We start from the raw sequence: 17425 nt of genomic DNA, 5'->3' as shown, positions 1-17425 counted from the left end.
GGATAGTAAAACTGCCAGCCCACCGACCTTGCCCCTCCCCCTGCCATCACAGGTCACGTGGTTGTGACAGCTAGTTCTTTAGCCAGAATCAGTATGTTATACCGCCGGACAAAAGTATAAAGGCTATCCCTAACCCTTTCCCCCCCCTAACCTTACCGTAGGGGTGCCTGACCCTAACCACCCCCCAGGGGTGCCTAAACCTAACCCCCGCTCCCCCTAAACCTAACCTCCCCCCGAAGGTGCCTGACTCTAACCCCCCTTCCCCCAGCCTAACCCTCCTGGGGGGGTGCCTAACTAAATCCTCCTGGGAGACCCTAAACCTAATCCCCCCCTGGTGGCTATCCACTCCCGATTTACCTACGATCAGTATGCCAGGCGTATGTCTACGATCATTCTCACTACTTTTTGGTACTAAAACTTTATGGATTTTCAGTAGTAGCTAAGGTCGGAACTTGGAACCTATGAAAAGTTTTAGGGTTTTTCAGTAATGCTGTAAATAAAGATTCCCTGTGTTATAATCACAGTAACCGATATTCTCAGGACAACACAGGTCATTAAGGGTTGAGCAAAATCAGGACCAATAATCAGTATATGCAACATCTATGTAGCCAACATGTAACCTACTGTCTCACTCCAACTGGGCACCACAGAACAGTCATGGAGGCCGGTCTCTGACCAGGGTGCTGCTAACTGTACAAAACAAAATATAGAGTTATGGTAGACTTACCTAGATAACTCCTTTTCTTCGAGGTCCACAGGGATACCATGGAGATATTATGGTTGGAAGACCAGGCACCAAACAATTAATGCTTTGGCTCCTAGAATGCCCTGGGTCCTCCTCCATATATACTCCACCCCTCGCCATAGGACTTCAGTTTAGTTAAGGCAAGAGAAGGAAAGAGGAAGAACAATCGTACACCAGAAGCACTCTTACAGAAGTTGAGAGAATCTGTGACCGAAAGAAATTCATCCAATAAAGCCAGGTGCGTCAGGGTGGGTGCCTTGTGGGCCTTATGGACCTCAAAGAAAAGAAGTTATCTAGATAAGTCTACCATAACTCTGTATTTCTTATTCGGGGTCCATAGGGATCCACAGGGACACCATGGAGATGTCCTAAAGTAGTTCCCCTAGGGTGGGGAATGCTCCTGAGCAGAAAGCAAAACTCATCGCCCAATGGAAGCATCCTGAGAGGCAAAAGTATCAAAGGCATAGAACCTAAGAAGAGTGTGGACAGAAGACCATGTGACAACCTTGCATAATTGTTCAGCAGAGGCACCACAACTGAATGCCCACAATGGCCCCACAGACCGAGTAGAATACACTGTCACTGTGCTTGGGACAGGAAGATCAGCCTGTGTATACACACGCATAGCCATCTCACCAGAGTCTGTTTACTAACTGGCAATCGTCGTTTGTGAAAACCATATAATACAAAAAGAGAATCTGATTTTCTAACAGAGGGCCTGATTCAGACCCGGTCGCAAGCGCTGAGCGCTCGCAACCGGGTCGATGTTTGCCCACTGGGCATTCGCACGATGGAGCCGGCTCAGTCGTGCGCATGCGCGAGACCCGGCTAGCGACGGGTGCTCCGTCACTCCGGGTCTTGCACTAAAGGGGGCGAGATGTCGATGGTGAGTGACAGCTCGCCCCGTTTGGTGGGCGGGCCAGGGGCGGGGGCGGCCAAACGGAGGCGTTCCACGTAACGCTCGCCATTTGGGGGCGGCCCCACTGACATCACCAGTGATGTCAGTGGGAAAGCTTCCGGCTCTGTTAGAGCCGAAAGCTCTCTGGGGCTTGCAGCCACGAGACCCTACCACAAGGGTCTCGTCGCAAGCCCGATGGTCGCGATGGTCTTGACCATCGCGACCATCAACCTGGCCGCTCGCTATAGCTGTGGGTGGTCACCCACAGCTATGAGAGCGGCCAGGAGGCCGCTCCAAAAAAAAAAAAAAAAAAAACACCCTGATTCAGAGCGAGCGCTGAATCAGGCCCAGAATTCGTACGTGCCACATAAATACGGAGATCACGAACTACATCCAGGGAGGCTTCACCTACAGAAAGGTCTGGAACCTGATAAATTGGAGCCACAATTTCTTAATTTACATGAAAACAGAATACTACCTTAGGAAGGTAACCCTTCCTAGTACGAAGAACAGCTTTAATCTGGTGAAAAATCAAAAATGGGGAGTGACAAGAGAGCGCTGCCAAATCCAAGACTCTGCAAGCAGAAGAGATAGCAAGAGGAAAAATTTTCTTTGCTGTCAACCACTTCAAATCTACAGAGTCTAATTGTTCAAATGGGGAAGCTTGTACCCCTGAAGGACCAAAGACAAATCCCACGGAACTGGCCATCCTCCGGTGGAACAAAGGGAGACAGAATTTTTTTCCAAGGAGTTCTGCGAGTTCAAACGTCTGTTAATCAAGCAATCTTCTTCTTCTGGAACCAGACTGACAGTGCAGAAAACTGCACTCTCAAAGTGGCCAGGAAAGCACCTACAGCACCTGGTATTCCCGGGTGGTCTCCCTTCCAAGTAACAACTAGCCCAACACTGCACAGCCTCCAAGATGAGATGAGATCTGGCATGTCCAGTGTGGTTTGGCTATAGGTAAATCCTGTACACCGTATGATCATATTCCTTATGGGAACACTATTGACCAAAAGAATGCCAACCTCTGTAATAGATGCAGGCAGAAGCAGCCTTCCGTGCCCTAACATCATTTGAATTACGGAACTGGAAAACCTTTTGGTCTTATGATGGAAGATTCAAGAGCCTAACCAGACGAAGTAAGTCTGGATGTCGGCAAGGACCCTGCATTAGCAGATCCTTCCATAAAGGAAGAGGATAGGACTGTTTATGGACAGATTATGTATGTCAGTGAACCAATGATGTCTGGGCCAAGCCCAAGGCACCAGTATTTCCCGCCTTCCTGTTTGGCTTTTCGGAGAAGTCCTAGGAGTAGAGAAATCGGAGGCAATAGATACGCCAGCTTCAAATTCCTTCCCAGTGCATCCACAAATGCCGCTGATGGGTCTCTAGACCTGGAGCCGCACTTGGGGACCCTGTGGTGTGGCGTGATGCCATGAGATCTCTCTCTAGTAGACCAGTTTGTTTATCAGGAGCTGAAACACTCCCAAATAGAGAGACCACTCTCCGGTGTGTATGTCCTGGCAATTTAGACAATCTGCTTCCCAATTTAGCACTCCCGGGCTGGTATGAATATTGCCGAGATGGCCGGAAGATGACGTTCTGCCCAAATCAGAACCATTCATGTCTACATAACTTCTTGTGCCCCACTGATGATGGAGGTAGGCCACTGTAGTCACATTGTCTGATTGGATCTGGACCGGCCTGCCCTGGAGCAGGTCCTGTTCTCTGATCAGTGCTCTGTACACTGCTCGCAGTTCCAGAATGTTTATTGCCAATTACCTATAGCACCTGGTATTCCAAGGTGGTCTCCCATCCAAGTACTAACCAAGCCCAAAACTGTATAGCTTCCAAGATCAGATGAGTTTGGGCATGCCCAGTGTGGTGTGGCTGTAGGTGTTATGACCCTCTTGATTTGTCCATCTTCCCTGAAAGGTGTGATGACCTGTCACTGCCTTCCATCCACTAAGGCTGGTGTCCATGGTTAGATCCAATTTGGAATCCAGAAAAGGGGCCCTTTGTCTAGATGATCATTTTTCAGCCACCACAGGAGGTAGTGATGAACCTCTGGAATGAGACGGATCCTCTGAGACCTTATAAGATGATGCTGTCCATTCCACCTTGAGAGAATCAATCTTTGTAGAGTTCTGAAATGGAACTGGGCATATAACACCATGTTGAAGGTGGATCCATGGACCCCAGAGCCTGCCTAGCTGAGAGAATGGGTACCCTCTGATTTTGGAGCAATATGCTTACTCGCAATTGAAAAAATCTCGGTAGACTGTCAATATCAGGAGCCCATCCAAGTATGGGAATATCCTGAATCCTTCTGAGATGAGCAGACATGACCACCATTATCTTGATAAACATCCAAGGTGCTGTGGACAGACCAAAGGAATGGTAATGTTGCTGACAAACAGCCAAAACTCTGAAACCCTTGGTGAATAGTGCAATAGGAACATGCATATATGATCTTGTACATTCAGGGAAGCATGAAATCCCCAGGCTCCATTTCCAGCATAATTGACCGTAGGGTCTCCATAAGGAACTTGGACACATGGATGAACCTGTTGAGAAATATCAGATTCAGAATAGAGTGATACCTATTTAGCTTCTGAATCAAACACAAATCTGAGTAATAACTCCATCCTTGTTAGTTAAAGGACCGGGATTAACACCCCTGAATTTAGCAGGGCATAAATAGCCTTGATAGGATCTGATGGGGGAGTTGTGAAAACAACCTTCTTGGGAAGGTTTCTTGTAAGAATTTCCAGTAGGGAGGGGGATTTCCCACCCAATGCACTCTCTCTGTAGGAGATACTATTTTTGGGGGAATCTGGAACAGTCTACCTAGAGTGTTCCATGCTTCCCCTATAAACTGAGTGAGCTGTTCAGATTGAGGGAATCCAGCCTAAATCACCTTCTGATGTCTGAACACCAGGTTTATTAGGCTTTAGGAGCCGGTACTTCATCTTATATAATGAGGATTGAATTAACCACCCCTTAGAGAAGAAAATCCACTGATGAATAATGTTCCTCCTCCGAGATAGGCCCAGAGGGAGAAAACTGTGTATCCTTGACCTCCTTAAATGATGTATCAAAATCTGAAAGCAGAATGGACTACAATCCATATATATGCTTAGACAGCTGACGCCTTATTCGCCTGTAACATCTGCAGATAAGTAGATGCTAAAAACCAGATTCTGAACTGAGTGGACATAACCCTCCATCCAGGAAGGATGCATGGGAAGAGGAAACATAGCAGGCTGTAATCACTGTGGGTAATCAAAAGTGGGAAGCAGTGTGGGGGCTGACCCCAGAACAGGTGCTGGACTGTTGTGGTGTATAAAAATCAAACCACAGTCCATCCTGCATGAAATCCTGAGAGGCCATTTACATGAAACCAGCACAAGACAACAGTCTCTCTGTTTACCTTTGTCCTGAGACATGGGAAATACTTCCAAGTAACCTACAACCAGTTTAGGGTGCAAAGTGACCCTATTCACAGATAAAATTAAATGTGAAGTACTCTCTGACCCCTATATATCAGGTAGTATAGGATTAGGAACCACAACAGAAAACAACAAACTATTCTTTCCAGCAGAGAAATCATAAGTCACATAGAATGCATATATTTGCAAAAGGGCATTAAAATCAACTACCTAAATACATACAGTCAGGTGCATAAATATTGGGACATTGACAGAATTTTCATATTTTGGCCTCTATTCACCACCACAATGGCTTTGAAATGAAACAAACAAGATGTGCTTTAACTGCAGACTTTCAGATTTAATTTGAGGGTAATTACATCCAAATCAGGTGAACGGTGTAGGAATTACAACGGTTTCTATATGTGCCTCCCACTTTTTAAGGGGCCAAAAGTAATGGGACAAACTAAACAATACTAAATCTAACTTTCACTTTTTAATACTTTGTTGCAAATCCTTTGCAGGCAATTACAGCCTGAAGTCTGGAACGATTAGACATCACCAGACGCTGGGTTTCATCCCTGGTGATGCTCTGCCAGGCCTCTACTGCAAATGTCTTCAGTTCCTGCTTGTTCTCGGGGCATTTTCCCTTCAGTTTTGTCTTCATCAAGTGAAATGCATGCTCAATCGGATTCAGGTCAGGGGATTGACTTGGCCATTGCATAACATTCCACTTTTTAGCCTTAAAAAACTCTTTGGTTGCTTTTGCAGTATGCTTCGGGTCATTGTCCATCTGCACTGTGAAGCGCCGTCCAATGAGTTCTGAAGCATTTGACTGAATATGAGCATATAATATTGCACGAAACACTTCAGAATTCATTCTGCTGCTTTTGTCAGCAGTCACATCATCAATAAACACAAGGGAACCAGTTCCATTGGCAGCCATACATGCCCACGCCATGACACTACCACCACCATGCTTCACTGATGAGGTGGTATGTTTTGGATCACGAGCAGTTTCTTTCCTTCTCCAAACTCTTCTCTTCCCATCACTCTGGTACAAGTTGATCTTTGTCTCATCTGTCCATAGGATGTTGTTCCAGAACTGTAATGGCTTTTTTAGATGTTGTTTGGCAAACTCTAATCTGGTCTTCCTGTTTTTGAGGCTCACCAATGGTTTACATCTTGTGGTGAACCCTCTATATTCACTCTTGTGAAGTCTTCTCTTGATTGTTGACTTTGACACATATACACCTACCTCCTGGAGAGTGTTCTTGATTTGGCCAACTGTTGTGAAGGGGTTTTTCTTCACCAGGGAAATAATTCTTCTGTCATCCACCACAGTTGTTTTCCGTGGTCTTCCGGGTCTTTTGGTGTTGCTGAGCTCTCCGGTGCGTTCTTTCTTTTTAAGAATGTTCCAAACAGTTGATTTGGCCACACCTAATGTTTTTTTGCTATCTCTCTGATGGGTTTCTTTGATTTTTCAGCCTAATGATGGCTTGCTTCACTGATAGTGACAGCTCTTTGGATCTCATATTGAGATTCGACAGCAACTGATTCCAAATGCAAATGTCACACCTAGAATCAACTCCAGACTTTTTACCTGCTTAATTGATAATGAAATAACGAAGGAATAGCCCACACCTGTCCATGAAATAGCTTTTGAGTTGATAGTCCCATTACTTTTGGCCCCTTAAAAAGTGTGAGGCACATATAGAAACCGTTGTAATTCCTACACCGTTCACCTGATTTGGACGTAATTACCCTCAAATTAAATCTGAAAGTCTGCAGTTAAAGCACATCTTGTTTGTTTCATTTCAAATCCATTGTGGTGGTGAATGAGGCCAAAATATGAAAATTCTGTCAATGTCCCAATATTTATGCACCTAAGTATGGTAGGATCTACATGCATAAATATTCTGCCTCCTCTACTTACAAGTTGGCACCAAATCAACTGATATAAACACAAAAGTTGGTAGGATTCCAGTGCTATATACCTTGGTGCTAGGAGAAAGGTATACTCAGAGAGCCCAAATCTCCCCTCAGCAAACATTTCCATGATCAATTGCAGCTGAGCGTCTCCAATTAATTAGGAGAGAGGGGGATGGCAGCTCAGTCTTCACAAGTAAATGTGAAGTACAATTTAACTCCTACACACCTGGTAGTTGACCAGTGGTCAAATAGAGCAATAGCAGTGATATTTATAATTGTCTGAACTCGTTTCCCCTTACACTTAGCATATATACGTACAGATGCGTCCGCTTACATCATTGATAACGCCACAAATGTGCGCCCATCGTGCCATGCAGTTGCATATGCTATGGTACGCTATGGCACGCACTGCGATCGCAACATGCAATCCTATGGGATCGTGGGTGCACGTAACCTTCGCAGGCGCGAGACTTTACTGCACAGGTAGCAACGATGTAACTGGGCATATCTGTATAAAGGTAACAATGCAATGTGACCACCTTCCCCAATACCTTTATGTCCTGTGAGGACACATATGCCGTACATGATTAACATGAGACCAGAACAGGTGGCTCCCCCTCCTGTTTCCCTTTATCTTTTGACATGCTCAAAGTAAAGGCAACAATCACAAAGTTAATGTGACAGTCTTCACAAATCTAATGAATGTGAAGCACTCAGAAAGAAATAACAATGATCGTTATATTGACAGTAGAAATTTGTAAATAGGCACTAAATCGCAATCACATCGGTAGGATATAAGTGCAATGCAAACAGCAGCTAGCAAACAGTCACATACAATGCATATGTAATATAATTACAGTGGGCTCAAAATCAACTACATCAAAGCAAAGTAATAGTAGGATGTAGAGCACCGTATACCTTAACCAAAGGAGAGGTATACAGGGAGACTGACCCAGACCCTCCTGAGACCACAGCTACCAGGTGCACAGAGCGTCGACCCTGAGCGTCACATACACGTGGAGGGTAGGCGGAGCAACCCAGATGAGCAAAACCCTTCATAGGGACTGCATCTGGGTCGGGGGCGGAGCTGCCGGGGGAGCTCCTACCTCCCCTAAGCTGCGTTAACCAGCCGGGTACGCTGGCATCATGATCCCTGGCATCAGACGATAAAGCCCCGGTTGGTGTAGTAAGGACGCGGACAATCCCTGGTACTTACAGCAGCGGCTTCTGTTGCGTCTCTGACATCAGAAGCAAGGACTGTCGCGTGCGAATCCCCCCAAGCGAGGAATCACCTTACCTGACATCTCCGAGCATCCGGCGCAGTCCAGGTTGCAGTATTGCTGTTAGCTGAGCTCAGTCACGACCAAACAAAATCACCAGCACAATTACCGAAGTTGCATCCCGGCAGAGGTAGATGGAGTCACAGCCAATGTGTCCTAATACCGAATACTGCCAACTCAAGAAACAAAGTAAAATAAATCATAAAATAAAAGCTTAGTACTGCCAGAGCAGTCCCCTGTACAAAGGTCCATCTGTGTCCTGCCGCACCAAACAAATGAAGTCCTATAGCTAGGGGTGGGATATATACGGAGCAGGACCCAGGGCATTCTGGGAGCCAAAGCTTTAACTGTTTGGTGCCTGGTCTTCCAACCATAATATCCCTGTGGATCCCTATGGCCCCCGAAGAAATGATCAAATTCAGTAAATGAATCCATAAATTATTTAGCTTAGCACTGGCCGGCTTTTTATCATAAGTACAACACCCTGCAGCGACCAGTGCTATCAGCATACTACTAGTTTTACCAAGGAAGAGGGGTCCATATTTTTTTAATCGTGAGCAGGCTGGGGCTATGTTTTCTCCTCTGACAGGGGACCCCCCATACTGTAGGCTATAAGCCCAGCTTAGGGATGAGTGGTCACTTTTGTGCACAAACACCTGTACTGATCATCATAATCAGCAAGTATCCTTGCACCAGAGAGATTCCCCTCCTGACATCCGTCTCTGCACATGCATTCACGTCTCATGGAGTGACATTTAGTGAACGTGTCCTTGCTGTTCTCAACCTTCTGCTTGTTTGCCTCTTCAGGGGCCTATTCATCAATTTAGTGATAAATATCCCAAAACCTAACTTTCCTATTCACAGCGAGATAGCAATGGGCTGCAAGACTGTATAACATGGCGGCACAGTTGCTTTGATATGCATGTGAACAACATCTTTCTACGTAGTGTTATGTTACAGTACAGTCTAGTTTAGCGATTTGCAGCCAGTGCGTTGCGATAGCCGAGGCGGTCTCGACCATTATCTTCCATACTGGTACACTACACAATGACTGAGGTCAAGAAGAGTCGCACTGCTTGAGAAGACGCGTTAGTGAAGTCTGAGCTGCAAGTTTAGTAGCTTTGGCTTGGTCTGAATATAAGTGACAGCAACATGGGATATAATGTGAAATGGGGGCACTTTGTTGTTTATTGTCAACTGGAGAGACCGGTGTGTGGCATAATGTGATCTAAAAGCACCAGGGGCATATTAATGCCCTCCTCCTCCTCTGGGTGCCTCTCCTGGATCCAGAGGCCCTTGTGGACTCCTGCATCCATTATAAGTATGCTTATGAAAGGAATTAAACTGTGGCATAATTAGAACTGGGGGCAATACAGTGTGGAATAATTGCCTCAATGACTGTAATCTGCTCATCTCTGGCCTTCCTAACCTCTTCATCCCACTGCATATCCCCTTTTAGACTATAAGCTATGAGCAGTGCCCCTTCCCTTTGTTCTTCTCTACATAATGATGCTGTCATTTTAATTATCTATCAGTTTTATACCCTTATGGTGCCTTATAAATAGTAAATGTGAACTGAAGGGTCCACAGTGTGGTGAATTGGGGGCACTGTAATGATAAAATGTCTCCTTAAAAAACTGATGGCGTCTTAGGAGGGTGGTGCACAAATCTGTAAACCTACATACTGTAGATTGGAGTGGTATGGTCCTAGGAGGGTGGTGCACAGATCTGTAAACCTACATAGATTGGAGTGGTTTGGTCCTGCTTCATATAAGACTGACTGAATATGACCACAATGAAAACACAAATATAAATAACAGCAAACTCAACACGTATACAGAAATTACCGACATTTTAATTATCTTCAGATATTACAAGACAAATGTCTCCCTTCGAGGCAAGTGCATACCAGTATTAAGTATGTTCATTGTGCTTTTCATTAAACAAAATCTCAGTATATACATAAGAAACTACTGTACAGCATCTGAGATCAGTAAATCTATTTACGGAATTTATTTTTTTTCCCGATTTAAATCGCATTTACAAAATAAGAACAGGCTTTAAATAAATAAAGTACAATCCATTAAATAATATTCTGTTTCACAGGAGAAGTTGTTTTTATGCATATTTATCTCATATTTGAAGTATATTCTGTTATTTCTTTATTATACAAAAATCAAGCACAATATGTCTCAAAAAACATAAAAGTAAAACAAAACTGCAATAAGTATTGCAAAAGTGAAGCCTGAGATTTAAGCCAGTGTCAGTGTTAAGACGCCACACCGCTCTGAGCACTGTGTAACAGTAACCAAGTACTATGTCCCATGCATCAGACAGCTGCATAACAATGGCCAAGTGGCAGGTTCCGCGCTGTATTGGAGAAGTCTCGTGCCATGTCCCACACCACTATAGGCATAGCACAAGCATGACAGATTGGCATGGCCTAACAATGACAGCAGGTTCCCATCTGCTCTCAAACACACAGCCGCTGGCACTGGAAACCCAAGACGGTATTGAAGAATGCAGAACGGTAAGTACCACATAATTATCATTAGCTGTGGTTTCTATTTTGCTGTTGGCTCTCCACAACCACTAAACCCAGTGCTCTCAGTACCACGGAAAAAGTGGTTGGAACGTGAATACTTGGGTTAAATGTGGATTAGATTCCGCACCGGTAAACGTATAGGACCCAAACTGCTGCCAGCAAACGTTACTATAACCTAATGGCCAGTAACAAACACTTTTGAAAATTCACTCTTTCTCCACTGCAAGAACGTGTATACATTAATTAGCCATCAGAGTCTTGGCAAGGAGATTACAGCAGTTTATCAGATTGTTTCACACTGATTAACAAGATACAATATTGTAAAGGCTGGATCCTGCAAGACCTTGGGCCTTGTTCGGGGGTTGTAAAAGCACGACCCTCTCATTCGCAAGGAGATGATCTCCGATCGGACTGTAAGGTCATTTGAGGCCGCCTAATTCCACCCAAAACAGAATATTTGGACAACCACATACGTGGGGGATCCATGTCTGAATATTTGGGTCAGTCAAACCATGTGAGCGGTTTCAGGAATGTTGAATAACTCCAACAGTGTCACATTATAAAGTGTTGAAACGTTTATAATGGACACGACGGCCTAGGTGGTTAGAAGATGGCTCATTTTGAAAGCAGCTGTGGATAACAGAGTCAGAAGTCCCATGAAACGACACTAAATAAAGATGACATGTAAACAATGCAGTTGAACATATAACGCACAACAAAGGTGGCGGCCCACCATAGCCCCCTCAACAATTCCATCCAGTGGAACTTAATGATATAATATTGAAAATGTCCATAACTTTATTAACAACCCCCAGTGGTACAAAACAATCAGCTGTGTGTGTACGTGTATAGTAGTAAATATTAAATGTTTCCAGTGTACGCAATATAAGCCACTTGTACGTGTGCCCTCATCTGCACACAAGAGGAAATTGACTTGACAGGAAATTATTTGGATAGATCAGATAGGCAATGAGTAGCCATATTACAGTGCTAACGATTAATCCAGTCATCTGTACATCTGTGTGCGCATATTAAACATACACAAGTAGGCTGGAACAGGAATTGGATATCCGTACAAATTTCTCCTTTAAGGTAGTGTGTGGATAACCTGAAAACAATCTATGGAGGCGCAGTGGTAAAAAAACAAAAACAAATATATATATAATAAAAAGCAAAATAAATGAAGTGGCTCCTCCAAATAGTGATAGGGAATGAGAAGATTGAGGAAGATGTTGAGAGTTACGTCATATTTAGTAGACTTTTCGTAAATGAACACATTAGATCCTTGTTCCAGTGCTGCACAAAAATATAATTAGTCTTTATCACGGCATACATTGTACAGTATAACTGTATTGTGCACCTATATATCATAAACCATGTTATGGTGCCCATAGATCTAGGCTGCATTGGGGCAATTTACGCCTGGGGTTCGGAGAAATCCAACACGTGGGGGATTTTCACAATGTTGTATTTCCTGGATTCCCTGAAGAATCGCCGACCATCGATCGCCAATCGGAAATGCGTCGGTAGTACGGGAAGTCAGGCGGCAGATGTATGGGTCACATTAAACTACCGTAGGAGAAGATTTACTAAATCTTCTAAAACAGACAAGTGGATGTGTTCCCATAGCAACCAATCAGATGCTGTCTATCATTTTCTATGATGAAACAGAGAAATGATAGCTACAATCTGATTGGTTGCTATGGGAACGCCTCCTTTCATTTTTAGAAGCTTTAGGGAATCTACCCCTTGGTGTCAAGGACTTTTCTCTTTATGAAGCCAATCTTATAGGACGGTTGCTGGCAATATAAATTGCAGAGAGCTCTGTAAAACCCAATTGCAACAGGCAACGCTCAGCCTATACTACAGTCAGTGCCATAAACTATATCCTCCAACAGCAATGACAAATTCTGCTTATTGTTGCTTGATCTCCACTTCTCGTGGATATGCAGCATAATTATTAAGTAGTAGAAGCACTTTATCAGTTAATTATTAAATCTACTTCCCGACAAGGTCCAGAAAGCCCTATTTAATGTAGTCACCCACTATATCATTAAAATCCCTGCCATGTTATATATAGTCTCCAACAATCGTCTGCTCACCGTCAGTAACCACAGTCTTCCCTAACTTCTAATCCTCCTTGAAGTAACAGAAAACATGGAGCCGTGAGAACAAAGATCACAAAAAGTCATATATAGACTAAAACCACAAAGAAAACCTGAATAGTTTTGAAGACCTGAAATGGTCCCATGGAGGTCCTAGTTATTTGAGAAGGATACCAAGGTGCTGGCTCGTGTTCATGTGGGTTCCAGAGTCTCTGGAAATAATGGTTTTAATAGGTTACTCCAGTATTTCGGGGGTTCTCCGCTTGATTGAGAAACCAGCGCTGCATTTTAGATGTATATATTTTTTTTTAGTCAGTCTTGCAAAAAAGCACTAAGGGGAATGGGGGGGGGGGGGGGGGGGGATTTATCAAGGCTTGGAAATAAATAAAGTACCAACTAATCAGCTCCTGTAATTTTTCAAGCACAACCTGCAAAATTACAATTAGGAGCTGCTTGGTTGGTACTTTGACCAACTAAGGAGGAGTTTTATCAAAGCTTGGAATGAGTTAAACTGATGAGTGCGCAGAGTACAGGTCATATACAGTTCTTAAATGTGTTGTGTGTAAAATGCAGCCACGAGCTCTATGGATGAACCTAAATCGCTCGTCGGGAAATTGTTAGAGAACAGCGCGCCGAGAGCCTCTAAATGTATGCAGAATAGAACGATACTTTATTAATGTTGTCGCCAAGGAGAGCAAATGTTAATGCACATGAAATGCTGAGCCTTGATTTTTTTCTATATATACTTTTTTTTATATGAATATGAAGCTACACTATGAAAGACGCAGGGGTCTGTACAGCGCTGTCACCGGTGCTGTTGTGAGGTTAATGATCATCTATAAAAGCAGCAGGAATTTAGGCAGCCAGATTCGTCTATCACTATTTTCTACAGAAAATTATTGCTGTAATTTAGGTAGAACCCCCCCCCCCCCCAAAAAAAAAATACAACAACAACAGATAGGCAAGTTACTCTGCAAACAAATCCCCCCCACACAGCTTCCTATATTGCTCTTTACAGGGACCGTAATAACAACAGGCCACCTCTTCTCCCCTGGCACACGAGATAAGCCACCTCGGTTCAGCTCTGTCCATATGCTTAGAATGGTGACGGATATGTGATAGAAGACAGTAAGTTCGGGTGACGGGATCCACGGGCGATTAGAGGCTACGCCATACCTCGAGTGGTGTGCGCCGACAGATGCTACAATCTTTAATGTGTAAGGTAAAGCAGTGATGCAGTGAGCACCCGTTGAGCCCTATTCCTTGCGGTCTCCTTTCTTGTTTCGCAGCTGCAGCATTTGGAAGACTGTACCGAAGCCTTTTATCCTTTTCTTTAGCAGCTTATGAAGAAATTAAAAAAAAAAAAAAAACAATTAAAATTCTCTGTACAAATATTAATAAGTGTTTAAATTAAAGCCCGCATGCCTCCAGCAAAGTCTTTGTTCACTGTCATTTTTGGCGTGGATCAAATGCAAAGGGGATTTTGCTTAGGATCCGGCTGCCTGTGGTTGCGCCGCGGCGTCAGATCGCAGCTTTGTCGCTGTAGAAAGGAGTGACGTGGAATATATAACAGTGAGTACAGACGCGGACCGGTTTCATCTGTCCGTATCGTGGTAATGGAGCAGAATGGGAAGAGCAGCGAGAACAGAAGATCTGGAAGAGAGAAGAGAAACGCCGTCAGTGCCACGATCATCTGATACTGCTCTACACAGGTGCTGGGAGGAAATACACTTCTACATTGGTAAGTACATCTGAGGAAATATTGTAATAGAGAGAGTATACACACGCATATATATATATAACAAGAGATATGGTAAGAACTTACCTTTGTTATCTCTGTTTCTACGAAGTCCATAGGGTCCACAGGGTGACCTTGGGGGTATAGCTGGATCCTGGATCCTCGGGCACCACGGAGTTAAAGCTTTTAGCTGCTCCCAGGATGCACTTGGGTCCAACCTCCCCTATACCCCGCCCCCGAGCCACAGGCACCTCAGTTGGTAAGCAGCCCAGGCCGGAGGAGGAGACGAAACAGAGAGAAGGAAGACTGGAACACACAAGAACCATACTCACAGAAATGGGAGACGGAAAACCGGTGACCAGTCACAGAGCCCATATGAAGCCAGGTGCGTCAGGGCGGGTGCCCTGTGGACCCTATGGACTTCGTAGAAACAGAGATAACAAAGGTAAGTTCTTACCATATCTCTTGTTTTCTACTTCAGGGTCCATAGGGGTCCACAGGGTGACCTTGGGGATGTCCCAAAGCAGTCCAACTAAGGGCGGGGACGCTCCTGTGCTGATAGGAGAACCCGGCGCCCAAAGGATGCATCCTGAGAGGCAAAGGTGTCAAACGCATAGAACCTCAAAAAGGTCTGAATGGAAGACCAGGTGGCCGCCTTACAGAGCTGAACAGCAGAGGCGCCACGGCTAGCAGCCCAAGAAGGGCCCACGGACCGAGTGGAATGAGCCTTAACAGATGCTGGAACAGGTAAACCCTCCTGCATATAAGCCTCAATAATAACAGAACGAAGCCAACGGGCTAGAGTCTGTTTGTTGGCAGGCCAACCCCTCTTGTGAAAACCAAAGAGGATAAACAAAGAATCCGACTTCCTCACAGAACTAGTCCGGTCCACATAAACCTGGAGTGCCCTTACAACGTCTAAGGAAGTCTCCCCAGCCGAAAGATCAGGTGAATGAAAGGCTGGTACAACAATTTCCTGATTAATGTGGAACCTGGAAACCACCTTAGGCAGGAAATCAGGACGAGTGCGAAGCACCGCTCTGTCCTGATGAAAAATCAGAAAAGGGGGACGACAAGAAAGCGCCCCCAAATCTGAAACCCTCCTGGCAGAAGCAATTGCCAAGAGGAAAACAGTTTTAAAAGTTAGCCACTGACTCCAAGGGCTCAAAAGGAGGACCCTGTAAGGCCCTAAGAACCACCGCCAAATCCCACGGGGCCACAGGTGGCACAAAGGGAGGCTGGATTCTCAAAACACCCTGGAAAAAGGTGTGTACGTCCGGCATAGCAGCGATCCTGCGCTGGAACCACACCGACAGACCAGACACGTGTACCTTCAGTGAAGAAAGACGTAATCCTAAGTCCAAACCGGACTGAAGGAAAGCCAGAATACGCGAAACTCGGAACACCTGGGGATCATAGTTTCTGGCCTCGCACCACTGAAAGTAAGTGTGCCACACTCTGTGATAGATCCTCGCGGAAGCAGGCTTGCGCGCCCTCAGCATGGTGGTAATAACGGAGCTAGAAAAGCCCCGAGACCTCAGGACGGCTGTCTCAAGAGCCACGCCGTCAAAGATAGTCGACCCAGATCCGGGTGAAGACAGGGCCCCTGAGACAACAGGTCCCGCCGTTGAGGTAGGAGGTACGGAGCGTCGATGGACAGGCTCCGCAGATCGGAGTACCACGGCCTTCTGGGCCACGCTGGGGCCACCAGGATCAGTGTGCCTCCGTCCTGTTTGAACTTGCGCAGGACCCGAAGCAGCAGAGATATCGGAGGGAACAAGTAAGCCAGTTGAAACAGCCATTTCACCGACAGCGCGTCTATCAGACTTGCGCCTGCGTCCCTTGTCCTTGACCCGTACACAGGCAGCTTGTGATTGTAACGGGACGCCATCAGGTCCAGCTCTGGCAGCCCCCACTTGTCCACGAGTAGTTGGAATACCTCTGGATGAAGCGACCATTCCCCGGGATGCACATCGTAACGGCTGAGGAAGTCTGCCTCCCAATTGAGTCCCTCCCTGGTGATTGATGTACGCCACCGTGGTGGCGTTGTCTGACTGCACCTGAACGGCCCTTCCGTGAAGAGCGGTGCCGGACGACTGCAGGGCTCTGTATACTGCCCGCAGTTCCAGGATGTTGATGGGAAGAATCGCTTCCTCCGCCGACCAACGACCCTGAAGTGACAAGGAGCCTGTCACCGCCCCCCAACCCCGGAGACTGGCATCTGTCGTGAGCAGAACCCATTCCGGGATCCAAAAGGGGCGCCCCTCCAGGAGATGCGCTGTCTGCAGCCACCAGGCTAGGGACAGACGCACCTCCGAGGACAACACCAGCATCTGAGAGCGGATCCTGTGTGGCAATCCGTTCCATTCTGAAAGAATCAGCCCCTGCAGGGGCCTGGAATGGAACTGGGCAAACTCCACCATGTCGAATGCCGACACCATGGACCCCAAAACCCTCATCGCTGAGTGCACCGACACTCTGCCACTGCTCAGACAACTGTGAATCCGCAGCTGTAAGGAGGAGACCTTCTCTGGAGTCAGAAAAATCCGTTGCTGACGAGAGTCCAGCAGGGCCCCCAAATGAACCATCCGTTGTGATGGGATGAGGGAGGATTTCTTCCAGTTGATCAACCAGCCGTGCGCCTGTAGACAAGCGACCGTCAGGTGGAGATGCTGGATCAGTACCTCCGGGGAGCTTGCCAGCAAGAGGAGGTCGTCTAGATACGGTAGCAACCGTATCCCCTGGCTC

At 45.8% G+C, this 17425-nt stretch overlaps 1 protein-coding gene and 1 pseudogene across 3 annotated transcripts in view; both read right to left on the bottom strand.

The window, feature by feature from the left end:
* Nucleotides 1-3425: 3425 nt before the first annotated feature.
* Nucleotides 3426-3544, bottom strand: LOC148479083 (5S ribosomal RNA; annotated as a pseudogene).
* A 6580-nt stretch (nt 3545-10124) lies between these two features.
* ZFYVE28 (zinc finger FYVE-type containing 28) overlaps nt 10125-17425 on the bottom strand; it is a 201091-nt gene continuing 193790 nt past the window's right edge. For all 3 annotated transcript variants that reach the window (XM_088454967.1, XM_088454968.1, XM_088454969.1), the window contains one exon: nt 10125-14592. In XM_088454967.1, the coding sequence (XP_088311093.1) occupies nt 14461-14592 (132 nt within the window). In that variant the 3' untranslated portion in view covers nt 10125-14460. The remainder of the gene's footprint in view (nt 14593-17425) is intronic.

The sequence above is a fragment of the Taudactylus pleione genome, unplaced genomic scaffold (assembly GCF_031769625.1).
Source record: "Taudactylus pleione unplaced genomic scaffold, aTauple2 ptg000638l, whole genome shotgun sequence".
NCBI lineage: Eukaryota > Metazoa > Chordata > Amphibia > Anura > Myobatrachidae > Taudactylus > Taudactylus pleione.
Note: the sequence above shows the minus strand (reverse complement) of the source record. Positions and strands in the feature narration are given on the sequence as shown.